Source organism: Coloeus monedula (genome assembly GCF_965178545.1).
Source record: "Coloeus monedula genome assembly, chromosome: 3".
NCBI classification, from domain to species: Eukaryota; Metazoa; Chordata; class Aves; order Passeriformes; family Corvidae; genus Coloeus; species Coloeus monedula.
The window spans coordinates 25,764,447-25,787,599 of NC_138783.1; the positions used below are offsets into that span (position 1 = coordinate 25,764,447).

Below are 23,153 nucleotides of genomic sequence, written 5' to 3' on the forward strand. Positions count from 1 at the left end.
CATTAAAAACTCATGAATTTCATTTAAATATATTGAGATATATTGCAATTGTTTTATTTTCATTTGTTTTCTAAATGTAAAACTTTCTGCTTGTCTGTTTTCAAGTTTTCCTCAGCACTCCTAAGGGATAAAAGCTCATTTGTAATTCTTATGTGAAATTATGCAGGAAGGTCAGATTGTGGCAGATGCTCAGAACCTTTAGATGAAGATCGGCTATATAACAACAAGAATGACATGTCTGAAATATTTCTTTGTCCTTCTTGTCCTTCTCATGGGTGCCATTATGTTAGGACACTTTGCCTTTCCTGAAATATCAGAAAAGCCTGAAATTCCTCAAAATATTTTTTCCGAATGGATTCTGACCCAAAGCTGGAAACAGGAAATGCATTTTTAGGGATTTTTTAGTGGTATCAGAGTCATGATTACAAATGAAGAGAGATTTGCTTGCATCCTGCCCATATTTCTTATTCTGAGTATTCATGTTTCTTTTCATTCAACTTCTGAATTTTCTGATTTCTGATAGGTTTTTTTGTGCTGTAATATTGATACAAAGTTGCTCCAATGTGCAGTTTAAGGTGTTTCATTTGTGTTCAGATGGAGAACACATTTGAAATCAAAAAGCAGAAAAAAATTAAAGTAAGAACAATGCTTATGCTTTTTTGCTTCTTTTTGAGACTTTTGTAAAAATGGTCAATGTGTTTGGTTTTTATATGACAAATTTGGACCTTTCCCACTCCAGAGGACTGTAGTAACTAGTGAAAATTCTAGAACTCTGAAAAAGATAGTCTGAAAGATGAAAATCACACAAGGGAGGAATGTTATTAAGCTGTTTTATTATTTTTTAATTGTGTTAACTTATAAAATTTGTTTTCCATTATTATAAAATGTTTTGGATAAAGTCCCTTTTCCTTAAAGGTTCATCTCTCTTGCTTTTCCATTCAAGATATTAGATGATCTCAGAATGTCTATGTCCTGATATTTTTGTGAAGCCCACCAGAAGGGTGGAGGAACAGCCTCGTTGTCTCAAAAGCACATCTCCTCCCAGTATATTAAAGAGAAGCTCAAAACATTTAAATCAGTTATCAGTTCCCCCTGTTACACAGTATTTAGATGAAAGTCTTGCTGTAGCAATTTATTCAGAGCCTGGAGTCCTAAAACCTGGGCCAATTAATTCACTCTACAAAGTAGGACATATCTTTGGGTTATCTGTACTTGTGTACAGGCAGAAGACAAATACCATCTTTGGGAATCTCAGAGCATTTGAGAGGAAATGAAAATGGTCTAAATGGCAAATAAAGGCAACAATACTAAACGTTCCTCCTTACCACCTCCAGGGAGAGAGGACATCCATCTTTTCCAATGGAACAGGAGGGAAAAAATGAGGAACTAGGAGAAGATGCACAGGCAGATCCCAGTGGTGAGTATTTCCCCATTATATCGTGATTTCAAGACTGAACCTACAGTAACTTCTGGCTTCTTCCACCACTCACCCCTTTCTTACTAGTAAGTGTTCATCTCTAGTTCCTGCTCTTGGTGTTGCCAAATTTTATTTTTACTCTGTTCATAGTGAAGTTCTGAACTAAGCACTGTGCCTGCTGTTCCTGCTCTGCCTCAGCTCACAAAGTCTCTCCCCTGAAAATTTTTGCTGCTTAGACCTCTCTTTGTAGATAATACTGAAATCAGGTTTTTAACTCCACCAGACTCTTTCAGTCAGAGGCCTGTGTTTTTCTTTTTAACATATTTTTCGTCTTGAAATGCCTGTCCAGTGTCTATTTCAACTGTCCTGCATGTCATCTAACACACTAGATCCAGGTAGCATGAATAACAAATCCACTTTAGAAGGATTTTTTTATGCATTGCTACATTACTTTTGACATTTGTTTGATCTTCCTATTCCACCTTTTTCCTGTTATAGGACAGGTTTCTTTCCTTCCCCTGAGTGAGTTTTAAATTACTGTTTTTTGGAAGCAAACTTCTCCTTACACTTAATGCTAAACAGCAGGAAGTATGCTGTTGGACAGAGGAGATTCTTCTACTATTACAGAACTATATATTTATTTAATATGGCATGTATGAGCAAATTAGTCCAAGGAATTAATACCTAAGAGGGTGATCCCTCTTAGGTATACTTTGCAAAAGAAGACAAAACTAGTGTTTCAAAGGAATCACCAAAGCAGAGGAGCAGGAGGAAGAAGGGGACCAAGTGGAATCAGATACTGAAAGTATTATTGAGGACATGTTGGCACAAACTTAAAACCCCCGGTACTTTCTAGTTTTCATTATTTTTCACTGTTATTATTTAGAACAGCACCTCAGGCTGTAATCAGTTACAGTGATTGAGTATTTCTGCTCCCTTCCAATTGCCTTAACTTTGCTCTTTGCCTGGCTGGTCTCTGACCCCTTTGCTTGTTTTTTGTGGCACACCTAGGAGAGAAAACAGTCAGGACAGCATGAAATGCTTACAGAATATATTTAACCTGATGTATCCCACTGGAAACTACTTTTAACAAGTGCTTATGACTAGTTGGAAGTCAAGTTGACAGTATTATGCATTGCAATACAGTGAAGAACTACTCTGGATCACACATTAGCAACTTTCTTTCTTGAGGACAATGGTGTCTTCTGGTGATTCATTATATGTGGTTTTACTAATTGTTTTGTGTAACAATGTGCATTCAATAGCTACTGAAAAGAGACACTTTAAAATTTGTTTGGTTTCTAAAGTGCAGACCTAAACATCAAGCAAACCTCAACTGAACTGCTTTGGTAAGTCTTCAAGTTTTAAAATCAGTATTTTTCAAATGGTCTCAAAATTTTTCTTGTTTCAACTCTTCAGTTTTGAATATTTACAGTAAAGTTTTTAAAAGCTTGAGGGAATGTTTGTTACAGGCTGTCCCAGAACAAGTAGTTACTAAGACATGGGACCCCTGTTTTGAGCTATGAAGTATTTATTGCTCTGTCAAAGGAGGCTAACAATTGTGACCCCTTCCCTTTAATGGTTAGGTGCAAATATCAGCAACTAACCCAAAACGTATGGTGAATATAAATTTCTGTTATGTTCCCACTTCTGAGGTGCAGAAGGCAATTTGGAAAAACGAGGCAGTAGTCAAGTATCCTCAGAATCACAAAAAAGGCCTGAGGAGGTAAAAAAGGAAATCCCAGAAAACTTCTTCTATACGTATGAAGATGTATATTCAGGCCCATATGCCACTGACGACACTGAGATACCCACTGACCTTCTTACCTTTAAGTATCCTTTCTGTTGAGCTTGTGCAAATTCAAAGCTAATGATATTTGATATATGTTCTTAAAATTGTATTTGTCAAATTTGGAGTAGCCTATGTGGCATTAGTGGGATACCTTTGGTTGAGACATGGGGAAAAATCCTGACCAGTTATGGTTCTGGGTGACTTTAATCTTAAATGTTGTCTTGACCTCATAAACGTTTCTTACTGGGCATAATGCTTACTATTATAAGTACTCATGTAGAACTAGATCATAGAGAAGCTAATGTGACCAGGCAGAAGACTAGCATAAGAATATGCCCTGCAAAGCTCTCCCTTTCTCTGCAGCCACACTGGTGTTCCCCAAGAAGCTGAGGGGAGGGCAGAAGGGCTGCTGTGTAGCTCATAAGGGAGAAGTGGGAAAGGAACCAAGTAGATTTGTATTCTGGTGCTCAGAAGATCTAAACTGATAGAATAAAGGAAGTGATGCCCATCAGTTAAGAGCTACAATAAACTCTTTGATAGGTATGGTCAAGTAGGGTAGGATAGGATATGTGACTTTCATATATGCTGGTGGTTTTCTCTGCAGACACAGTTCAGTTGCTATTGAAGACTGGATTTTCCCTTCTCTACATCTGCCTGTACACAATTAAGAAGTAAGCTTGAAAACTTGCTTGGTTTGATCTCTTGTCTGTAGGACAGTTCCTGGTAATCTGGTGTACATCTTTTACATTTTATTTGAAAAGGGAACACAGATAAAGTATGAATTCCTTACAGCTCCAAATGATCCAGTAGAAGCAAGAGGTGTACCCCTACTGGAGATGAAAGGATGGAATATGAACTTTAGAAGGCCTTTATTTGTGCCTTCCTCTCAGAGTCATATTTTACTTTCACTGTATACTGAAGAAAACTATCTCCTGCCTTCAGGCTTAGTCACTAGTTTCAGTATTCCCATTTCAGTTTCAGTTTAAGCATTTCTATCCACTTAGTAAACTTTCTAGAAAGACAGTGTCTAATCTTTTCCTTATTGGACTGTTCCCAGACATTCTTTTGGATATGACTGTACCAGACCTGTAAATCTGATGGTAATGGATAGCCATACTGTGGTGTATATAGCAGGCAACCAGGTGGTGCTCCAGAACCTGAGAACTAAACATCAGAGATATGTCCGGAGCAGCCGTGGTGGTGGAATTGGGTTTATCACAGTATGGCTCTTGTTTCTTGTTTAAGAACCTTAGTCACTATCTAAGAAAAAAAACTGTTTGCTTGGTTGTGGTTGCCAGATATGGGAGATTTCTACAGCTGCACATGCATACACATAAGAAACTATGGTATTGATTAAGGGAATGTGTGGACCATGCAGCATAGGCTTCTCATCCCGTTAATGTGATTGGCAGAGAACAAGTATTTGCACACCTTAGTCCCAGGCTCAGGTACCTAAAAGGACTGACAAGTCCAGCTGTGATTAATTTTTAGCACTATTACATTCTTACTTAAATCTTCTGGCTCACAGAAACTCTTATTTTTTTTCAACACTTCATCTGTCCTATTCACAACTGACACTAATATAGAGTCTTACTTGCAATTAAAATTTAGAAAATCAATCTCCTACACAAATGGAGAGAAAAAGTATCTGGTTTCACTCTATTAAACTTATCAAGAGCTTGGAGTCTCAAGTGCTGTCTCTGAATTTGAAGCACCTTACCCTGTGAAAGCTCTGCCATCTCTCAGTTTTATTGCACATGAGCCAGGCTTTCAGACTACCAGCCTCAGACTGTCCTGCTTCATTGTAAGCAGCCTTTTCTGGGGAATCGATGTACATTTTTACACCTTCAGAATATTGTCGCTCAGGATGGCTTTTCTGCAGCTGTCTGCTGAAGTAGATAGCTGATGACACAAATGCTGCTATGGAAAGATTAGCTAGTGGGTTGAGTGAGGCAGGAATAGTAAAAGAATGGATCACAAAGCCGGTTATTTCACCATTTGTCGTGATTCCGCAGTGTATGTGTGATATGCCATTTTGTGGGCAAAGTGGCTTCATTCTGATCTTGAGCAACAGGTTGGCAGTTGTTCAGAATAGACACACAGAAAATGCAATCTAGTATTTATGGCAGTGTGTTTTGACTAATGAGTGAGTGAATACAATAACTCAAAAACTAGCAGGATAAAGACAAAGGTGTCATTACAGCATGCAACAGGACTTCTGCTTTTTCAAGGCACACCCTAGTAAGGAGTACTTTGCCGTAGGAGAAAAAGGAGGGAAGCCAAACATTGTCATCTACACATATCCTTCAGTGAGGCCCTACAGAATACTGAAAGGTAGTGTAAAAAGTTCTATTTTCATTTTATACAGATGGACTAGTGTTTAAAGATCCCAGCAGATGGAGTAGTGGATGATTTTTAGTTTAGAAGGAAATAGAATCTTTTGGTGCTTCACAGCAAAAATAGAAAACACTGGTTTCAAGTTTTTTATTATTGCATGGGAAGAAACTTTTATTTGATCAATAGCCAACCTAGAGCCGTTACCTATTGAAAAAAAACCTCAGTGAAAGTTGAGCTCCTTCTGAGTAGATTTTTGTATTGTTTCTATCTTTCCTGTGCATGTGTACTGGGGCTTGTACATTTCTTCAGGTGGAACAGAGACAGCTTATGTTTTTGGTGATTTCAACCGTGCTGGCACTTTGCTGGCCAGTGTTGGGAGCAGCCCTGACTACATGTTGACTATATGGGACTGGAAACAAGAAGAGACTCTGTTGAGGTCAAAAGCTTTCGCACAGGATGTTTACAAGGTCATGTTTTCTGCTGAGAATGAAGAGCATCTAACTACAGGTGGATCAGGACACATCAGGTAGGTTTAATACATAACACCTCTGCAGTCAAAATACACAGGAGATGACAAACAAGAATGTATCCTTAGCAAACATGTACTAATGAGGAATGCTATTTTACTTAGCTGTTACAAAAAGGAGGAATTTCAGGACCTTCAGCCAGTCAAACAAATCTTTCAACGCCTTTGCTGTCCAAAAAGGATGATGCTTGATTTTAAATGTCAGTACTGCTGGCTCCATTCTTGTAATTTCAACAAGCACTGGGAAGTAATGAAAAATACTTATAGATACATGTCCTCTAGATGGCCTAACATAGGATATATGCCTTCTGTGCCTTCTACCTTTGATTTCTTGAGCTCATCTGCTCTTTGGACAGCTATTAGAGGTGATTGCCAAGTCATGGATCAGAAACCTTCTAATCCCACCAAAAGCCTACAAAAGATACACTTCCATATACTCCCTTCTCTGCTAAGCTCATGGGTCCTTTTGTAAAAAAGGACCAAACACCAAATGACTTTAAACTTTCGTTTTGTGTTCTGGGTTTATCCAGTACTTAAATGTTAACACAACAGAGACTTAAGATATGACTGCAATCCGGTCGTAATAAAAATGATACCTTTAAAATTACAATGCATCTAAAGTTTCTTTGAATTTTAACAGGGGAATCAGATCAAAATCTGAGATTTGCTTTATAGTTTGGTTGCAAAGTAGGTCTGAAATAGCAAATGACTTATTTAGACACAGAACAAATGTGGTGTAGAATGCATTATTTATGGAAATCTGAAAGAACAAACTCTCTTAAAAGCTTTATTTTGAGCTAAAATACTACAAATAAACTCTATCATAGCTTTTATAACATGATAAATGTGACCTTTCACCCAAATGTTGACTCAAATTACAAGTTCCAACAGCTCTCTTAAATGTAATGTCTCCTGCACACATCCCTAATTGCAGTAGATGTTTTCTGCAATGCAGCAATTTCAAGTTAGGTTGTACTAATGATCAAATAGAAATAACTATTAATATTTAGGATAAAACCTTTGGCTCAGTGAGATTTTATAGTACAGTTCAATTCTGCAAGAGGGTTTGGATGACATTCAGTGAAGACCTCAGTCCCTTGGATTTACAAAGCTGAGCATCATACACTGGAGACAGCAAGAATAAAATAGGTATCCCTAACTATGTGTATGGGTTGTAGCTGGAAAGATGTAGCTGTGCATTTTACACTTCTTAATTTTAAATAGTAGTTAATCTTCATTCTGCCTATTCTGCCTTCATAGGAGTAGCATAGGGAAATGTTTGTGTAGTTATAAAGCTTTATCTCATTTTCAAAAGAAAAAAGTCCCAGGTTCTCCTGTGAAAAAGAGTAATAAATGAGCAGCCCTTACCTCGGAGGCATGCCTGGTAAGGGTATTGCAGTGTCTGAGAGGGACTGAAGAGTGTTTAAGAAACCTTGTATCAGACAGGGACGTTTTTTCTATACTCAGGTTCTGGAAGATGGCTCTCACATTAACTGGTCTCAAGTTACAAGGAGCTTTAGGCAGGTTTGGAAAAACAGCAGTGTCCGACATTATGGGTTTTGTGGAGCTGCCCGATGGGAAGGTAAGTAAGAAAAAGTGACAAAAAGAAAAAATATTATGTACCCCTTTAGGCTTTGATATAAAGTCTGCTTTGTAAGTTGGAGAGTTACTATTTGCTTCAAAATGTTTTGAATCAGGCCTGTGATGCGCTGTTCTGAGAATCAGAATCAGAACAGCTCTGAGAATTGTTGCCATCAATCTGCCCAAAACCTGGCTTGCTTTGTAGTAATTGGAAAATACAGTTAGTGTTGTAGTTCACAGAGAAAAGGTCTCTGTTGGCTCAGAGCTGAGTGTCTTCTAATGGGGTAGTGAAAACGTCAGTGTACAGAAATACAGAGACTGTTGGTCCTAATCTTCAACCATTTGCAAATTTTGTCACACTGCTAAAAAGTTGAGCCTCCTCACCCTTTACATCTTCTCTTGCAAATGTCTGTACTTTGCTATTGATTTAATGCATTCATGGAAGGAAGCCACAAATGTTAACTGGGTTCTTGCCTGTATTTCTGCACGATTGCATGCAGGTGCTAATATATTTATCTTCATTTGCATTGAAGGTTGTCTCAGGAACTGAGTGGGGCAATTTTCTGCTTTGGGAAGCTGGCCTCATTAAAGTAGAGCTTTGTCAAGTTGGACACAAGCCCTGTCACGAGGGCCCTATCACCCAGTTAGTTCTTGATGAAGGAGATCTTTACTCTGTTGGAAAAGATGGTGTCATTCGGGTGAGTTTTTCTTTTGCTCTGCCTTTAGGTGTGCAAATGTATGGCAACAGGTAAATACTATGTATCTCATTTACCAGGTTTTTGGAGGAAATTTTGGAGTGCAGTTTCTTTCTGAAAATTAATTTTTAGGACAAAGAAAATAAGAGCACATCTCCACAGTGTATGTGTTTGAATTGGACAGCATGGCACGCAGTGTCCCTTGTTTGATAGTAATAAATAAGTCAGATTTTACTTTAGTAAATCAAAATAATCTTCAGTGGTCTTCTAACAGATTTGTTCTTGACTGCTTTCTAACATTTGTTCGTCTTTATAATTTTCAGGCCTATTAATGCATAGTATTATTTCAAAAATAAATAATAAACTACAGGAATATTTGAAATTAATTTTCTGAGTATTTAAAAGCTCAGATTATTAATGCTAAAATGACACAGAAATTAATGAGCATCTCAGAGATAGGTATCCTGAAATAGGGGAACAATTACAAGAAAAATCATCCTGAAGCTAACATATAATTTTATAAATTAAGGTCAAGATGTCTTCCTTATGTATAATACCAGTTTCTTATCTCAGCTGCCAATGATCAAGAATTTTGTAATCTTATTTCCCTGCTCTTTAAGGGAGGACATGATGTGTCTTCTGTTGATGTGTGAAATGATCCAGATAATCAATGGGAAACTGACCTGTAGACAGTGGAAGGTTTCAGACACTGTTGTTGTTTCTGTGTTTTATAGGTTGGTGCTATCCCCTTAGGAAAATTCACTTGATTATAAGCATGCTAACTTATATATACCTATATTATAAGCATGCTAACTTGTCCTTATCCCACAGAGCAGAACATGGAAGGGTTAGACTTCCCATTAGTTTGTGCTGCCTCAGTATGAGCCATGCAGAGAGCCCACAGATATCATTTGGTCTGCATAGTTCTGAAGCTGCCATGTGCTAATGCCAGGGCTGAATTGAAGCTCCTGTCATTGTTCTAGGTTATATTCAAAGCAGTGATTTTGCTTTCTTAAAATTTTGAATTTCTGTATTTATTGTGTATGAAAACAACTCAGTCTTATAAAAAAACCCCTGCTTTTTTGTTTTTCTTTTTTTTTTTTAATTCTTCCAATGCCGTGAAGGTGTGGAACTTTGAGGTAATAGATACTGCTGATCCTGTGGATGACACAGGGTTAGTGGAGGTGGAGCCTATGAGTGAACTTTGGGTTGGCAAGAATGTCAGCCTGAATTTCATGACAAAAATTCATGACCATGGACAGCCCTTTTGGTATGCTCAGGTAAGACATACTCAGATACATACATCCCTACAGAGAAGCACAAGATGAGGGAGGTGATGGTAAGTAACAGCAGGAGTCCATTACAAACCAGTGTGTTTCTTTTTGGTAGAATTCAGTCTTCCTCTGGATATATAGAAAATCATCTTATCTATCTATCTATCTATCTATCTATCTATATCTATCTATCTACCTACCTACCTACCTATATTATTATTATTATTATTTTTAAATTTATTATTTTTATTATTTTTATTATTAATTATTATTATTTCAAACACTGGAACAGGCTTCCTAGAGAGGTGATTTAAGTTTCAAGCCTGTCAATGTTTAAGAGGCATTTAATAGAGACCCTTAATAATATGAGTTAACTTTTGGTCAGGCCCGAAGTGATCAGGGAGTTGGACAAGATGATCCTTGCAAGTCCTTTCCAACTGCATTATGCTATATTATGCTGTGCTGTGTTTTTAGTGTACAGTAACGTGTGAGACTGGCATAAGGATAGGAGAATGACAAAAGGTATTGTCCAAGTTCTATTGCTGTGAATTGATGGATGGGATTCATAAGACCAACATCATTGCATTTAGTAATTTCTGTTTCACAATGATAATCATTAAGGAGTTTTTAAGAAGTCACCATGTGCAGCTTTATTTCCAAACTGAGTCTGAAAATACTCAATAAATGTTTTTTTCTTCTTCAGGATACAAGTGGAGCAATATGGAAGCTGGATTTGACTTTTTCAAATATGGTAGTTTTATTTTTTCTTTCTTCTGATTTCTTCAGTTCATTTGCAATAGGAGCCATATCCTATTACATTCTGTAACAGGATTCTGGTTACACCTGCAATGGAATTTGTGTTTTATGAAGTTGCACAGTAGAAAATTTTAGCATTGGAACAGATATTTTGTTTCATAAAAATTTTCAAATGTAATTGATTATAATGATTGTGCAGGGTGACAAAGAGGAATTTGATTTTTGATTCCTGAAATTTCAGCTGCCAAATTCAAGTTACTTTAAAGGAGTTTGATTCTGATAAACTGGTAATGAAAGTTACATGGATGCAGGAAATGAGTTCAAGGAGTGTCTATAGGTAGGTGTTTGAACCAATCCTGACAGAAAGAACTAGAAAAAAACAAGGCGAAGATGAAACCCACTTGTCATGTTTTATCCTACTAGTAACTAGTGTTGCTGCTGGAGATGTTTTTGGTGGAGAAGTAGATGGCAGAGGTAAAAAAGGGGGCATTTAATTTTTGCTCTGGAACAATCCCTTGCAGGGAATAAAATTCTGATGTGAAAAGTAAAATATGATCCAAGAATTTTATAGTGAATAAAAGACACATACTATACAAACTAATGTAAAGAAAGAGTAGCAAAGCCTGTAATTCCTTGGATGATGAAATGATTTCCCAGGCAGCATAAACCCAAACTGGAGAGCACAAGAGTAGCATGCAGCAGAATTTCTCTTCTATTTTGCGCCGCAGACCCATGACCCGGAGCGCGTGTGTACCTTCCACTCGGGGAGGATTGAGGCCATTGGTGTCTCTCCCTTTACATGCCTGATGGCCACCACGGCTCTTGACCGTAAGTACAGTGTTCCTTTCCTCTCATGCACTGCCATTATTGGTTTTGAAGGGCAATGATGCTCAGTTTGCAGCTACTGTGTTTTGCATTTGTGCATTTGCTCTTGCAAAGTCACTTTACACACAGTTGTTATTCCTGGGATCAGTTCTTGAATAGTTAAGGCAAATCATTAATATATATATATATTTGAAACAACGCATTAATACTGCTTCATCTTAAAAACCTGGGATTTTAGAAACAGAAGTTTTTAATGGGAAACTTTGTACACTGTTCTGAAGGATTGGCTGAAAAGACATTCTGAGACAAAAGAGACATCTGGTTTGGGTAGCAGCACTTGTATTCAGGGCTGGGGATTAATAAGTGTTGGGATTTTTGTTTTGTAACGAATTACGTACACCTCCAGCATAGTGTAAGCCATTGCAAATATTAATGTTTGTGCTTTTCTTAGAAAATGCAATAGCTATTATGCTCTCAACAAAGATAACATGTAATTACAGACATATTCCTTTAACTTGTATAAATATTGCTGTTTAGGCCTCTCACTGTTAGCTTTATTGTGCTTTGAAAGAAGAACTACTGGCCAGAACATTAACAATGTCATTTACCCTGCACAGAAAACACTACAAGGTCTTTTAACTCAGTTCTTGTCAGTACTATCATGTAATTTGTCTGTGTTATACAATGCACATATTCTTTTAGCCCGAAGACAAACTCCTACTGGTTGAGCAATGACAGTTCAGATGTATGCCAGTTGGAATGGAATTCTATGTGTGCCTACAAATCTGTTAAATTTCCCTCTGGTGAAATTGGATCTTTTGTGGACAATCTCCTATATTTTCCTCCTTTTAAATGCTTTCGTCCCTAGGCTACTAGTCCCAAGTAGTAGCCTATCATATTTTCCTGTGTTGTCAGTAAAGATTTTCCTTACAGTATGCCACAGTTCCGTGCTCTCTTGAAAATTACATGTGGACTGTAAGCATGGGACTTCTTATTACAACCCTCAGCCTCGAAAACTCTTGGTTCTGTATAAGTTGAAGAGTGAAGAAATCATATATTTTGTTCAGGAGCACCATGCTAGCTGTGGTACTCTGTAACCATCCGTCATCTTTCCAGGCAGGCATTTTATTACTCAAAAGAGAAAACATACATTTTACCCAGATTTTAATTCAAATAAATAGACATTTCTGCATAAATCCTAACCTGTAAGTGCTATTGCAAGAAATAAATTCTTACTGTCTCATTTCCCCACAGGGTCAGTGCGCATCTATGATTTCGGCAGCAACAGCCAACTGAGTGTAATCAAGTTTAAACAGGGAGGAACAGCGCTGACATGGGCACCGGCTGTTGTGAGTTTTTCCTAGCGTGTTAGCAAAAATTCATCAAGGAGCCTATGAGACTGCCAGCATCCAGAAAGCTGCTCACCAAACAAGACATTAGAGGTCATTTGTTAGGCCCTGGTGCAATTTACCATAGCAAGATGTATATATAAGTTTGTGGAGTAGTATGATTGCATACAGTATGGGTACAGTTTAACTTTATTATGGATTATCAGGTATCCTACTTTGTGCCTTCCTAAGATTTTAAAATCAGATCTTAGTGTGCAGTATGGGAAGTAGTCTGAGTTTGTAGACTAACAGCTTCCATTTAACCCACGCAGAGCAATTGTCAATTAACATGAGTTAGTTAACACATTTTGAAATGACAGCCCAGACAAATCACAAACATTTGGAGATAAATCATAAAAAAGTGTTGCCAGAACTGATCATTTGTGGAGTGTGGAGTCTATCACTTTTAGACATATTTGCTAATTTTAATTAAGATAGTGTCTAGTTATGTTCTTGAGAAAACACAGCAAGCCCGATGGGTTAATTATAAGCAAATTTAGGAGTAAAATAATTACTTGAATGTTCAAGGTGAGGGTTCCACTGGGACAATGCCTTTATTTTATAAAAAGAAATATTTTATAAAAATATAATTCCGGCCATGCAGGCTTTCAGAGATGTTGTTAAGTGGTGACCTGTGAATTCGTGAGGTAAGCTGTCTGCCACAATAAATTGTGCAGCATCACAAAACTGACTCAGTTCAGTTTTATGAAAATTGTTACTAAACCCAATTTGAAAAACAAAGGGTATTTAGTCTATCTAGCTGCATTTGAAATCACATTAGATACTCAGACACAATTCAAAGTGTGCAAATGTAATTGAAAATCTGTGCTACTAGTCTGAGAAAAATTAATCCAACATACTTTGAAGCATCTGTATGCCATAATCCCTCATAGGCAAGCTAACAGTATACTTGTTAGATAAGTGAACACTGAAGTCAGCTTGTAATTGACGTCAAGACACTATCATGTAGGGCAAATATCAGCTAAATCCACAAGTTCAGCTATATCCAGCTAAAACACAGACCTGTTTCTGCTAACCTTTATCACAGTTCAAGCCTCTCTTAATTGTTAGCAATTGGCTTACCTACAGGACTTATGGTAAAGACTCCTACTTTCCATCTCAAGTAGCTGTCCCTGTTGACTCCTGTACTTTACACGGAGTCAGCCAGACCCAAGCCTGTACCCTGACCTCTGCAAAAATCATACTTACATTTGGTACCCCATATTATATTCAGGGTAATATAACTCCTTTTTTGAGTTCCAACTCTTCTCCTTAAGAAGCTACTGATATATCTTGATGTCAGTATGAATTCTCTTCCTCAGACATTACAAGCACATCCTCATTGGCATTTTCAGTCTCAATGGCATGTTACCACTAAAAAAAACAAAGCACAATCCAACCCAAAAAATAGGCCCCAGTCCTCTCTCTTCCTTCATGGCATTAGAGAGAATAAACAACATTTCCCATGTATGAAATATTCTTTGTGCTTGAGCAACGCTTCCATATAAGGTGAGTTACAGGTAAACACCAGAGCAGGTGCCATATGGATTATTCTTCTAAGCTCTCAGATGTACACTGTGATTGTTTTTCTTCATTTCACTTAAAGGTAAATCCTGAAGGAGGTCTGATTGCTGTGGGGTTTGAAGATGGTGTTGTCCGCATAATTGAGGTTTATGATCCCAGACTGCTGCCTGGTCATGCCAGACAGGCCAGTCAAAGTGCAGAGATAAATCTGAAACAAGTCTTCAAACCTCATGCTGCTGCAGTTACAGCCTTGGCATATGAACGAAAGGGACGTGTGTTTGCCACAGGGGTATGTATCATTTAGTTTGGTTATTTTTATTAAGCCACAAATGTAAAGCCTATTTAAAGAGATAAAGTTTGTTTACTGACAACACAGTTTTACTTCTGTTGCTGCTGTTGATTGCTTGTTGTAGTTCTCTGTGCTGGGAGAAGGGTCTGTTTGCACACACATCTGTTTTTCTGTAGGAAAGCAACCATGCAATTCACACAATTCATTTTGTGAATTACTGGACTGTTTAGTGTGAATTCTGTAATCCCCTTTGAAGGTGGATTTAGTTCATTTTGGAATTAGTTTAGTAGGATCTTGGAATTAGTAAAAGCAAGTCTGTTGATACACCACATTGGCAGCAATCCAGCTGCTACTCAGCCTTACCACAGGGTCAGTCAGTCAGTTTGTCATTATGCCTGGTAGTCTTTGAGATGATTTCCAGTAAATGTGGTGTCTCTTTTTAAAAGCTAGTCCTTAGCCCTGATCAGTGCATTTGCAGTTACGTGTTCCTTGAGCTGAACTGCCACGCATTTCACTTAATGTAGGATTTAAGCTACAATGAATCATGTTGTGTACCAGTTCTGGATTTTCTTGTTATCTGGGGAAATCAGCTTGTGCTGTCTTATCTGAAAAATCAGGCCTGAGCCTGAGATTTAAAGGAGCTCCTGGGGCAATGGGCAGAAAGCATGTGGTTGGGGATGCCAGAGGAGGCCCATGAGAGCAATTAACAGTTATTGGGTGCAACATGTTTCTTGGAGCAACATGGGTAGGATTTTTATTTCCTCCCAGTAATCATCATGGAAATCCAGTCCTAAGTTCCCCTGTTTAACCACAAAAAAAAAAAAAAAAATTGGAAGTATGTGCTTATGTCATAAAGTGCTTAGAGTCTTTTGAATTTTTTGGTCAGCTTTGATTCAGTCATCATCTTTGTTTGTTTGTTTGTTTTTCCTCAGAGTAAAGACAAAACAGTTTTCTTTTTTGCTATTGAGGATGAATACAAGCCAATTGGATTCATCTGTGTCCCTGGGCCTGTACAGGCATTACAGTGGTCTCCACCTTCTCATGTGAGTAATGCACATTTGTTTTCTTTCCTTCCATGCAGTGTTAAAATATCATTTTGAAAAGAACTTCCAATGAAAATAGATGAAGATCCATAACTCTAGCTCTTTTCGCTATAGACAATACAAACAATGTTTTGCTACTTTGTTCTTCATGCTGCTTCAGCATGACAGCTTCTAACAGGTTCTGTGTAGCTGTATCTCTGGCTCAGTCACTATGGACATATTTTGGGTTTTGGATAATGAAAACCACAAGATTTTGGTTTGCTTTTTGAGCCCTTGACTTGAAGAAACAATCTTATTCCTTAGCTTTTGGAAGGTCTTATTCTCTTTGACAAAGAAGTTATTTGGGCATTATTGCCTGGGACTCTTGCCCATATTAAGACAGGCTTTTGCAAAGCATTTTGATCACATTAAGCAAGATTTTGGGTGCTTCTTGAAATTCACATTCTGTGTTTGAAATGTGCCAGGACATATCAAAATAGATTCTTGCTAATATTTAAAAGTGTTCTAGGGTTAGGGTAACATCTGACATTTTGTTTGGTCCAGTATCCTTATTTAGAGGAGAGACTATTCATTATATTTAGATGCTGACAAGATACATTTTACAAGTGCATAGTGGCAAAGTGTTGGTATTTTTACTTGTTAATTGGAACTGATAAAAACCATGCTAGCAAAAGAAGTCTTGCTGGTATGTGTTCTATCTTACTGCAGAAACAACAGATCTTGATCTGACAGTTGCTTTTGGAGTCCTTTCCTTGAAGACAAGGTACTCCCTCTTACTAAAAAAACACTCATTGTGTCTTGGATGTGTGAGATTCTGCCTGAGTAATTTTGTCTACCAGTATCTGGCCTCCACTGCCTGATGGAAACACTTGCTTAACACAGTGCCAGCATCTGAGTATCACACTACTTCTTTTTTTCTTGTTTTAAAGAAGCACTTTGGTGATTAAATACATTACATTTAATGAACGCATTTTTAAACTGAGATCCTATAGACACAGGAACCGTATCATTCTTAGTTAGGGTTTCCATAGCAACTCTAATATGCCCTCTTTACACATTTTTAGTGATGGTCAGATAAAATAACCCTCTTTCTTTTCTCCAGATAGCTTATGAAAACTGAAACTAAATACGGACTTGTCTTTTAAAATCTCAAAACACTGAATAATTATTACCCTCACCTCATCTATTCTTCCTAACTTTGCATTTTAAGGGGCTTGTCAGGTACCAGCAAAAAACAAGCTGAGAGGTAAGTAGCATTTGCAAGACTCTGAGCCAAGTCTTGATGATATAAAAGATTTATTAGTATGAAAATGTATGAAATTATGAACCCCAAACCTCCTAACTCTTGGGTCAAATCCGTCTTTTAATTTAACCAAATTTCCAAAACATCATCATGCTGCTTTCAAGCTAAGGAGTGTCAGAATTATAGCTGGTTTGGACACAGCAAGGATTTCAATTCCTTAGCTTTGCCTAGCATAAAAGAAGCTCACTGATTTCTGATGTCCATTTAAAAGTGTCCATTGAAATAAGAGCACAGGTAAGTGTGGCTGGAGTTTGGCTATGTGCCTGTGCATCTGCTGACTAACTTTTCCTCCCATTTGTCTCAATTCCATTTGTACATCTGCCCTATATTTGTATTTGTGTTTTTATACAGGACAAGAGCACATTGCTCATCCTTTGTGAGAATGGCTTTGCTGTCCAGGTTCCTGCCCCTCTCCCTGGGAAGCAGGATACAGTGACCACCTATCACATAAAAAACCTGCCAACACAGTACTTCCATTTTTATAGCATTAAATCCCGAATCAAGGTAAAAAACCCTTTTGTGGCAGAATTTAATCTTCTTCATTGTGCCAGGTGACAAAACTACCCAAAAGAGTTTTTAGTCCCTATATTTCATCGCAGGGTTTTTGCTAAGCTCCTTGAAAGGGAATGCCAGGTAGTTTGTGGCTTGAAATTACAATGCCATTTGTAGCTTGAAATTACAAGTTGGTTTTGTTTTATTCAAATAAAACCTACATGGCACTGAAAGCATGATGTAAATTTTGATTATAATTAGAAGACAGCATTAGAGAAAGGGAAAGGTAGTGCACTAGTTCTCAAAATATTTTAATTTTTGTAATTTTCACAAAAAGAATATTTCTTGTGGTTGATGTTGGCCCTATAGGAAATTCCTTTGAACAGTTACAAAACCCCCATGTAGTCACCTTGAGCCAAACATGAAACATCTCTCTTTATTTAGCAGTATTTCTGTTTTTTAAAAAATATTTTAAGTTTAAATGTGTGCGTTTCATTTCTGAACAACTCAGTATTTAAAAAGAATATGTGGGGCCAAAGGAAAAGAGTTGTGCCAATTCACAGCTATAGTTAACTTTGTGAAACTAAAATGCAAGCTGATGTTAAGCTCAGGAGGGGAACTCCAGTGAGCAGGCTCTCAGTTCCATATTCAATCCACCACGAACAGCCTCTCTGGCTCTGTTGTTAACTTGTGATTTCTGTGCCTTCTCTGTTAACTGCTCCTGTATTACTCAATGTCAGGCAAAGCTTAATTTCATGTTATAACTTGGAGGAAGTCAGTACTCAGGAGAAAGATCTTTACATGTTTTTTCACAGCAATACCCATAAGAATGATCACAAAGCATGCATATTGAAGGAGTGATTAAAAGATTGTGTGTAGAGTTTTGTTGGTTTTCTTTTTTGTTTGTTGGTTGGTCTTGTTTTGTTTTGGTTTTTTTTAGTCAAATAATGTTGAGAAACACTCTAAATGCTAAAAATAAAAAATGTTTCTACAGAGAGAAAGGATATTAATTGCTCTCTTTTTCCTCTGGAAATAGATCAATAATTAATAAGTTACAACAAGGAAATTTTAATGCAAGGAAAGATTTCTCACAGTTAGGGTGGTGAAGCACTAAAATTGTTTTTTATAGTCTGTAGAGTCCCTAGAACAGGAGATTTTTAAAGGGTAAATCAGACAAAGATCCACTGATAATATTTAAGGATTTGCTGATTCAGCAATCTAATATCTTCTTAGATATTTTCGAGAATGTTTGATACTTTTTTATGCTACAGTAGGCTTGGATGGAAGGGAGTTTTAAAGGTTTGATAAATCTTTCCTTCATTGTTCAGAAAACATAAAGTCCATTACAGCTTCTCGCTTTTGCTCTATACCAGTGATGCACTAGAACTTGTTTGAGTTCAGCTTGCCAGTGCTTTTCTTTCTCCAGGGCAGGCAGGAGACAGGACTTAGGATTTATGTAGGAGTAAGCATAATGGTAAAGATTTGGAATAATCTCTCTGAGGAAATGTTGAAGTCTGCTTGTCATTCAGAATTATTTCTGTTTCAAAGGACCAAGAGTAAATACTTCAGAGGAGGGAAATGGGGGCATTTCACTGGAGAGCCCCTTGAAGTCTGGTTGATCTCTGCCTAGTTGACAGGAAAGAGATTTCTGTAGATATTCTGTATGTATAATGCCAGGACCACCTTGGATTTCATTTATGACACTCCTTCAGTCAGTGATGTGGGGAGTGCGTTGGTTTCATGTCTCAGTGTTTCTCTGCTTGTTGTAATAGCTGGCGGAGGAGATTGCACGGAGAGAGAAAGAAAAGCAGGAGAAAGAGAAAGCAAAGCTTGAATGGATAAAGCAACAAAAGGAGATGGGACTTGAGATAGAAGAAACTAAAGAGGAAGAACCCGAAGAAGAACCATTGCCGCCTCTCTACATACCAGAGGAGCCCAGTCCCATCCTCTGTGGCTTTTATTCAGCACCAGGAAAATTTTGGCTTTCCTTGGTAAATCACTTTTTACTTCATGCTGATGGGATTGCATGATGTCACAACCTTTCCCTTTGAAACCTGCCATCCCTAGGACATTGAATTCTTTCATCCTTGACAATTTCAGTGGTTTTGTGAAGTAAACCAGTAGTGTCACTCCAATTCAGATTGTTTGGTATATTTCTGGTAGGTACCCCTCTTGGTGGTGCCTGAATGGGCACAAAGACTGAGCTGTTCCCTCCCAAGCAGAAGGTAGAATTTTAACAAAGTAGTGATGCCTTTTCCTGGTCTTAAAATCAAGAGTCAAACATGGTTAGAAAGGAAAAAGGGATTTTGCCTTGGTATTTATTTTAAGGATCCTTGGGTGCACACGTCCAGGTCGAATGCACTGAAATGCACACCACAGTGCACCCCTCAAAAGATCTGATGTAACATTATAGGTCTTTCTAATTAGCATATCTATCAAAAATTCCCCAATGAGAGGCTCGAGTGAGCCCCCCTCCCCAAGGAGCCTTCCCCTGGATGGTTCTATCTTGGTTTACAGAATGTGTTCTGGAGAGGACCTTGGGGTCTGGGGCACACTGATCCCTAACTGCGAAGCTTCTAAAATATTTTGTCTCTTAGCTGAACAAACAAGTCCAAGAATGTAGGCAAAAAGCACTAAGAATATAGAAGTTGTAAAAAGGTATAACAGGAGTATAAAAGAAAAGGCAAAAATCATCATGGCATCAGTGGTAGAATAGCTTGTAATGCCAGTGATTGTGGCAGACTTCTGTCTGTGGATAAATAGGATCTCTAGGTGTTTGGAAGTAACATTTTCTAACCTATCTTAGATCCTTAAGAAAGGAAGAATTATTCTGAAATTTATATTTACCTGGTCAGCTGCTTCAGTTTTCTTTTATCACCATTTCTTTATGGTCCTTCTCTTCTTCAGGGTGGGTACGACTCAGGGTTTCTCTATCATTGCGAATTCTCACATGATGATGAAGAAGACCCTGAGAAGAGGAAAGATGAACCCTTTGAAGTGATTCCTATGAAGGACACCGATGACAATCCCATTCACCAAATCTCCTTCTGGTAAAACACTGTAATGTAACAAATAGCTCTGGGATAAAGCTTGATAAAATTGAACTTGGAAGGGAGGAGTGTATGCTCCTTTGTCTCTTTTCAATTGTGGCTCAACTCTAGTATACAGGAACTCTCTCTGGATTTCCTGGAACTGAGTTTCACTTAAAATTCCTAATGGACATAGCTGGGCTATGTGTCTGACAGAATAAATTAAAAAGACCTTCAAAGATGAAAAAGTCTGATTTCTAAGTAAGTACTGATTAGGACTCAACCTCCCTACATTGTAGAACTCTAGGAGAACCCTTAGAAGTCCCTGCATATAGTGATCAGCAGAAGAGCAGTTCTTTATCATAGTTACCAAAGAGAATTAGACCAACTTGGAGAGGTCAGTCCATCCCTCTTGTGCTAAGAATATAGGCTTCTTGGGATGTTCTGTGATATGTATGAATGAAAAAGGTGGATTCTTTTCAGACTCCAAGTATTGGGTTCCCTGTAAGAGTAGGCATGTTCTGCATCAAAAGGAGACAGGTTTAATTCAGGCTTTAATCTACTGCTGCATTCACCACCATCTGTACTAAATGGGGAGCAGGGAGAAAAAACTGCTTTTCTAGCTTTTAATTTGGTGTCTGCCACACTGCTCAATTCAGAGCTGAGATAGTTCTATGGTACCTCACAAGTGCTGGAATGTTCCTGAGCAGCCAGTTAGCTGAAAAACATTTTGTAGTAAAATCATACATACTTGAAATGGTCCAAATATTTTGCTCCCAGGTTCCAAACTTGGGAAAGTGACTTCTATTAAGCTAGATAAACTCTCTTCATATTTTGAGCTTGCTGTTAGAAGTTGCTGCTGTTACTGTTTCTTGTTCTTTATTTAACAGTACCAGCAGCCGCTTGCTGTTCTGTGGGATGCAGGATGGCTCACTGCGTGCTTATCCTCTCAGTGACAAAGACCTCTCCGTGGATGCCCTGAAGGACTACTGGTACCTGAACGTACATGACAATGATTATGGGCAGATCCAGGGCATCTGCTGTAGTCGTGATGATCGGTGTCTGGTTACCTGTGGTGGAGATGGAAACATTTTTACATTCGACATCTGTTCAGAGGAAGAGCTTCCACAAGCGCTTCCCGAAGAGCTTCCCAAAGAGCTAAAAGTCATAATCCCCCCTCCTAGGGTAAGCTGGTACCCTCTCTCACTGAATTAGGCCTATTTGGTATGAAACTACCCAGGTGGACAAACATAGTTCAATTATTTTTTTAAAAGATTTTTCATAGCAAAAGCTGAAGTTTCCGAAACAATTTAGATCAACTCCTGCAAAACGTTCCCTAATAAATGGGCTCTGTGAGTGCACTGTTTGGTCTTGGTGTTTTGTGGTTTTCTCCAAATAAACACAGTATGTATTGTTCAGATGTAATATTCTACCAGTGTTTTCCCACTCAAAGGTATAGTCATGCATATTCCTAGAATGAAAGAATTGCAAGGATTTATCATACTTCATACCTTCCTTGGGTTTAATTCCAGTAAAGTTTGATTCTGCTCTGGATGGGGATTCTAGAAATACTGTTGGAGAATATCAAATGTGTAGTTTCTCTATACATACAGTACCATTCATCTAAAATTCACAATGGATTTTTTACCTTTGCAAAATAGCACAACAGGATGCTGGTCCTGTTGCTCTTTCACTCTTGGACAGCATTAGTAGTAATGAATTTACAGGTGTCCTGTACTCACTGTAGAGCTGCTCACCTCTAGCAAGCTTGAACAGATGACACTGGAACTCAGAAGCAGTTCTACTGGCAATGCACAAGAAGAGGGATGTCAACTCCTCCACTGAAAATGTTCCGACTTTATTAAATTTTTAAAAAGTCTTAAGGGTGTCTGAATTAAATAAATATCACTTGAAAGAAGCAGCGAGAGCTATTGAGTAAAGAAGTGCCATTGTGCACAATAAATATTACAGTAGACATACATTCAGTAGAGTTTAAAAATCTTGAAAGTGTCAACATAAAACAAATTAAACTTTTAAATATATTTTAATACTGCTTGGTAACTACATTTTGAAGGATGCTTGATAACAGGGACAGAGGAAATTGTGATTTTGGTCATTCAGCTAGTTGGAATTCTTTACCAGCATGACAAGAATATATAGCATTGAGAATAGAGTCAGAGTTATTTTCTATAAGTGAATGATTAGAACCTTTGATATCAGAGCCTTGCTAGCTCCAGCATTACAAGAAGTGATTAATGTACAATTATAAAATATATATACAGATTTATAGTTTTGAATACTTAAGTAGCTCTGTATAAAGACCTTTATGGTCAGTTCTATTGTTCGAGCTAACAACATTGCTTAATGACCATCCTAATAGAGTTTTTCCCTTTTCAAAGTATATCTTCATTGCTATCTATTCTAGTTTTAAGTCATGTGGAAGACTTTAAAAATTCTATCTTCATTAAACTTAATGAGATTCTTAGAGAATCAAATACAAATCATCTGAAACTAATTGAGTTAAATTAAAGATCAATTAAGTACAACTAAATTGCTGGGTGATGGTCCCCCCTCTTTTTTCAGAGCATGATTGCCTAGGGAAATGAGGCTTGTGCTACTGCAATGTCCATCCATCTGTCATTCTTCACAGCTGATAATTGTGAATCCATTATGCAGTCAGCAGAAGCCAACCAGATTAATTACACATGTAACTTGGAATTAATCCAGGACACACTGATTCTTGTCAATGTGGCGGTGAGGGGAGACAAGAGAATTGGGTCTAGGGGGGTAGAGAACCAAAGATGTTATGGGACAGAGTGAAGTTAGGACAAGCAATGATTTATGCCAATGGAGAGGTTACAGGATTTGTATTCTCTGTCCCT

The 23,153-nt window shown here is 37.8% G+C and overlaps 1 protein-coding gene across 1 annotated transcript in view; it reads left to right on the forward strand.

Annotated features, from left to right (window-relative positions):
- Window positions 1-5,413: 5,413 nt before the first annotated feature.
- CFAP44 (cilia and flagella associated protein 44) overlaps window positions 5,414-23,153 on the forward strand; it is a gene marked incomplete at both ends in the record, with an annotated part of 33,158 nt that continues 15,418 nt past the window's right edge. The window contains 14 exons of the mRNA XM_082277770.1: window positions 5,414-5,543; window positions 5,856-6,072; window positions 7,540-7,654; window positions 8,187-8,351; window positions 9,473-9,628; window positions 10,326-10,373; window positions 11,107-11,206; window positions 12,458-12,552; window positions 14,198-14,404; window positions 15,337-15,447; window positions 17,102-17,254; window positions 19,015-19,233; window positions 20,150-20,292; window positions 21,162-21,456. Of these exons, the coding sequence (XP_082133896.1) occupies window positions 5,414-5,543; window positions 5,856-6,072; window positions 7,540-7,654; window positions 8,187-8,351; window positions 9,473-9,628; window positions 10,326-10,373; window positions 11,107-11,206; window positions 12,458-12,552; window positions 14,198-14,404; window positions 15,337-15,447; window positions 17,102-17,254; window positions 19,015-19,233; window positions 20,150-20,292; window positions 21,162-21,456 (2,154 nt within the window). The remainder of the gene's footprint in view (window positions 5,544-5,855; window positions 6,073-7,539; window positions 7,655-8,186; window positions 8,352-9,472; window positions 9,629-10,325; window positions 10,374-11,106; window positions 11,207-12,457; window positions 12,553-14,197; window positions 14,405-15,336; window positions 15,448-17,101; window positions 17,255-19,014; window positions 19,234-20,149; window positions 20,293-21,161; window positions 21,457-23,153) is intronic.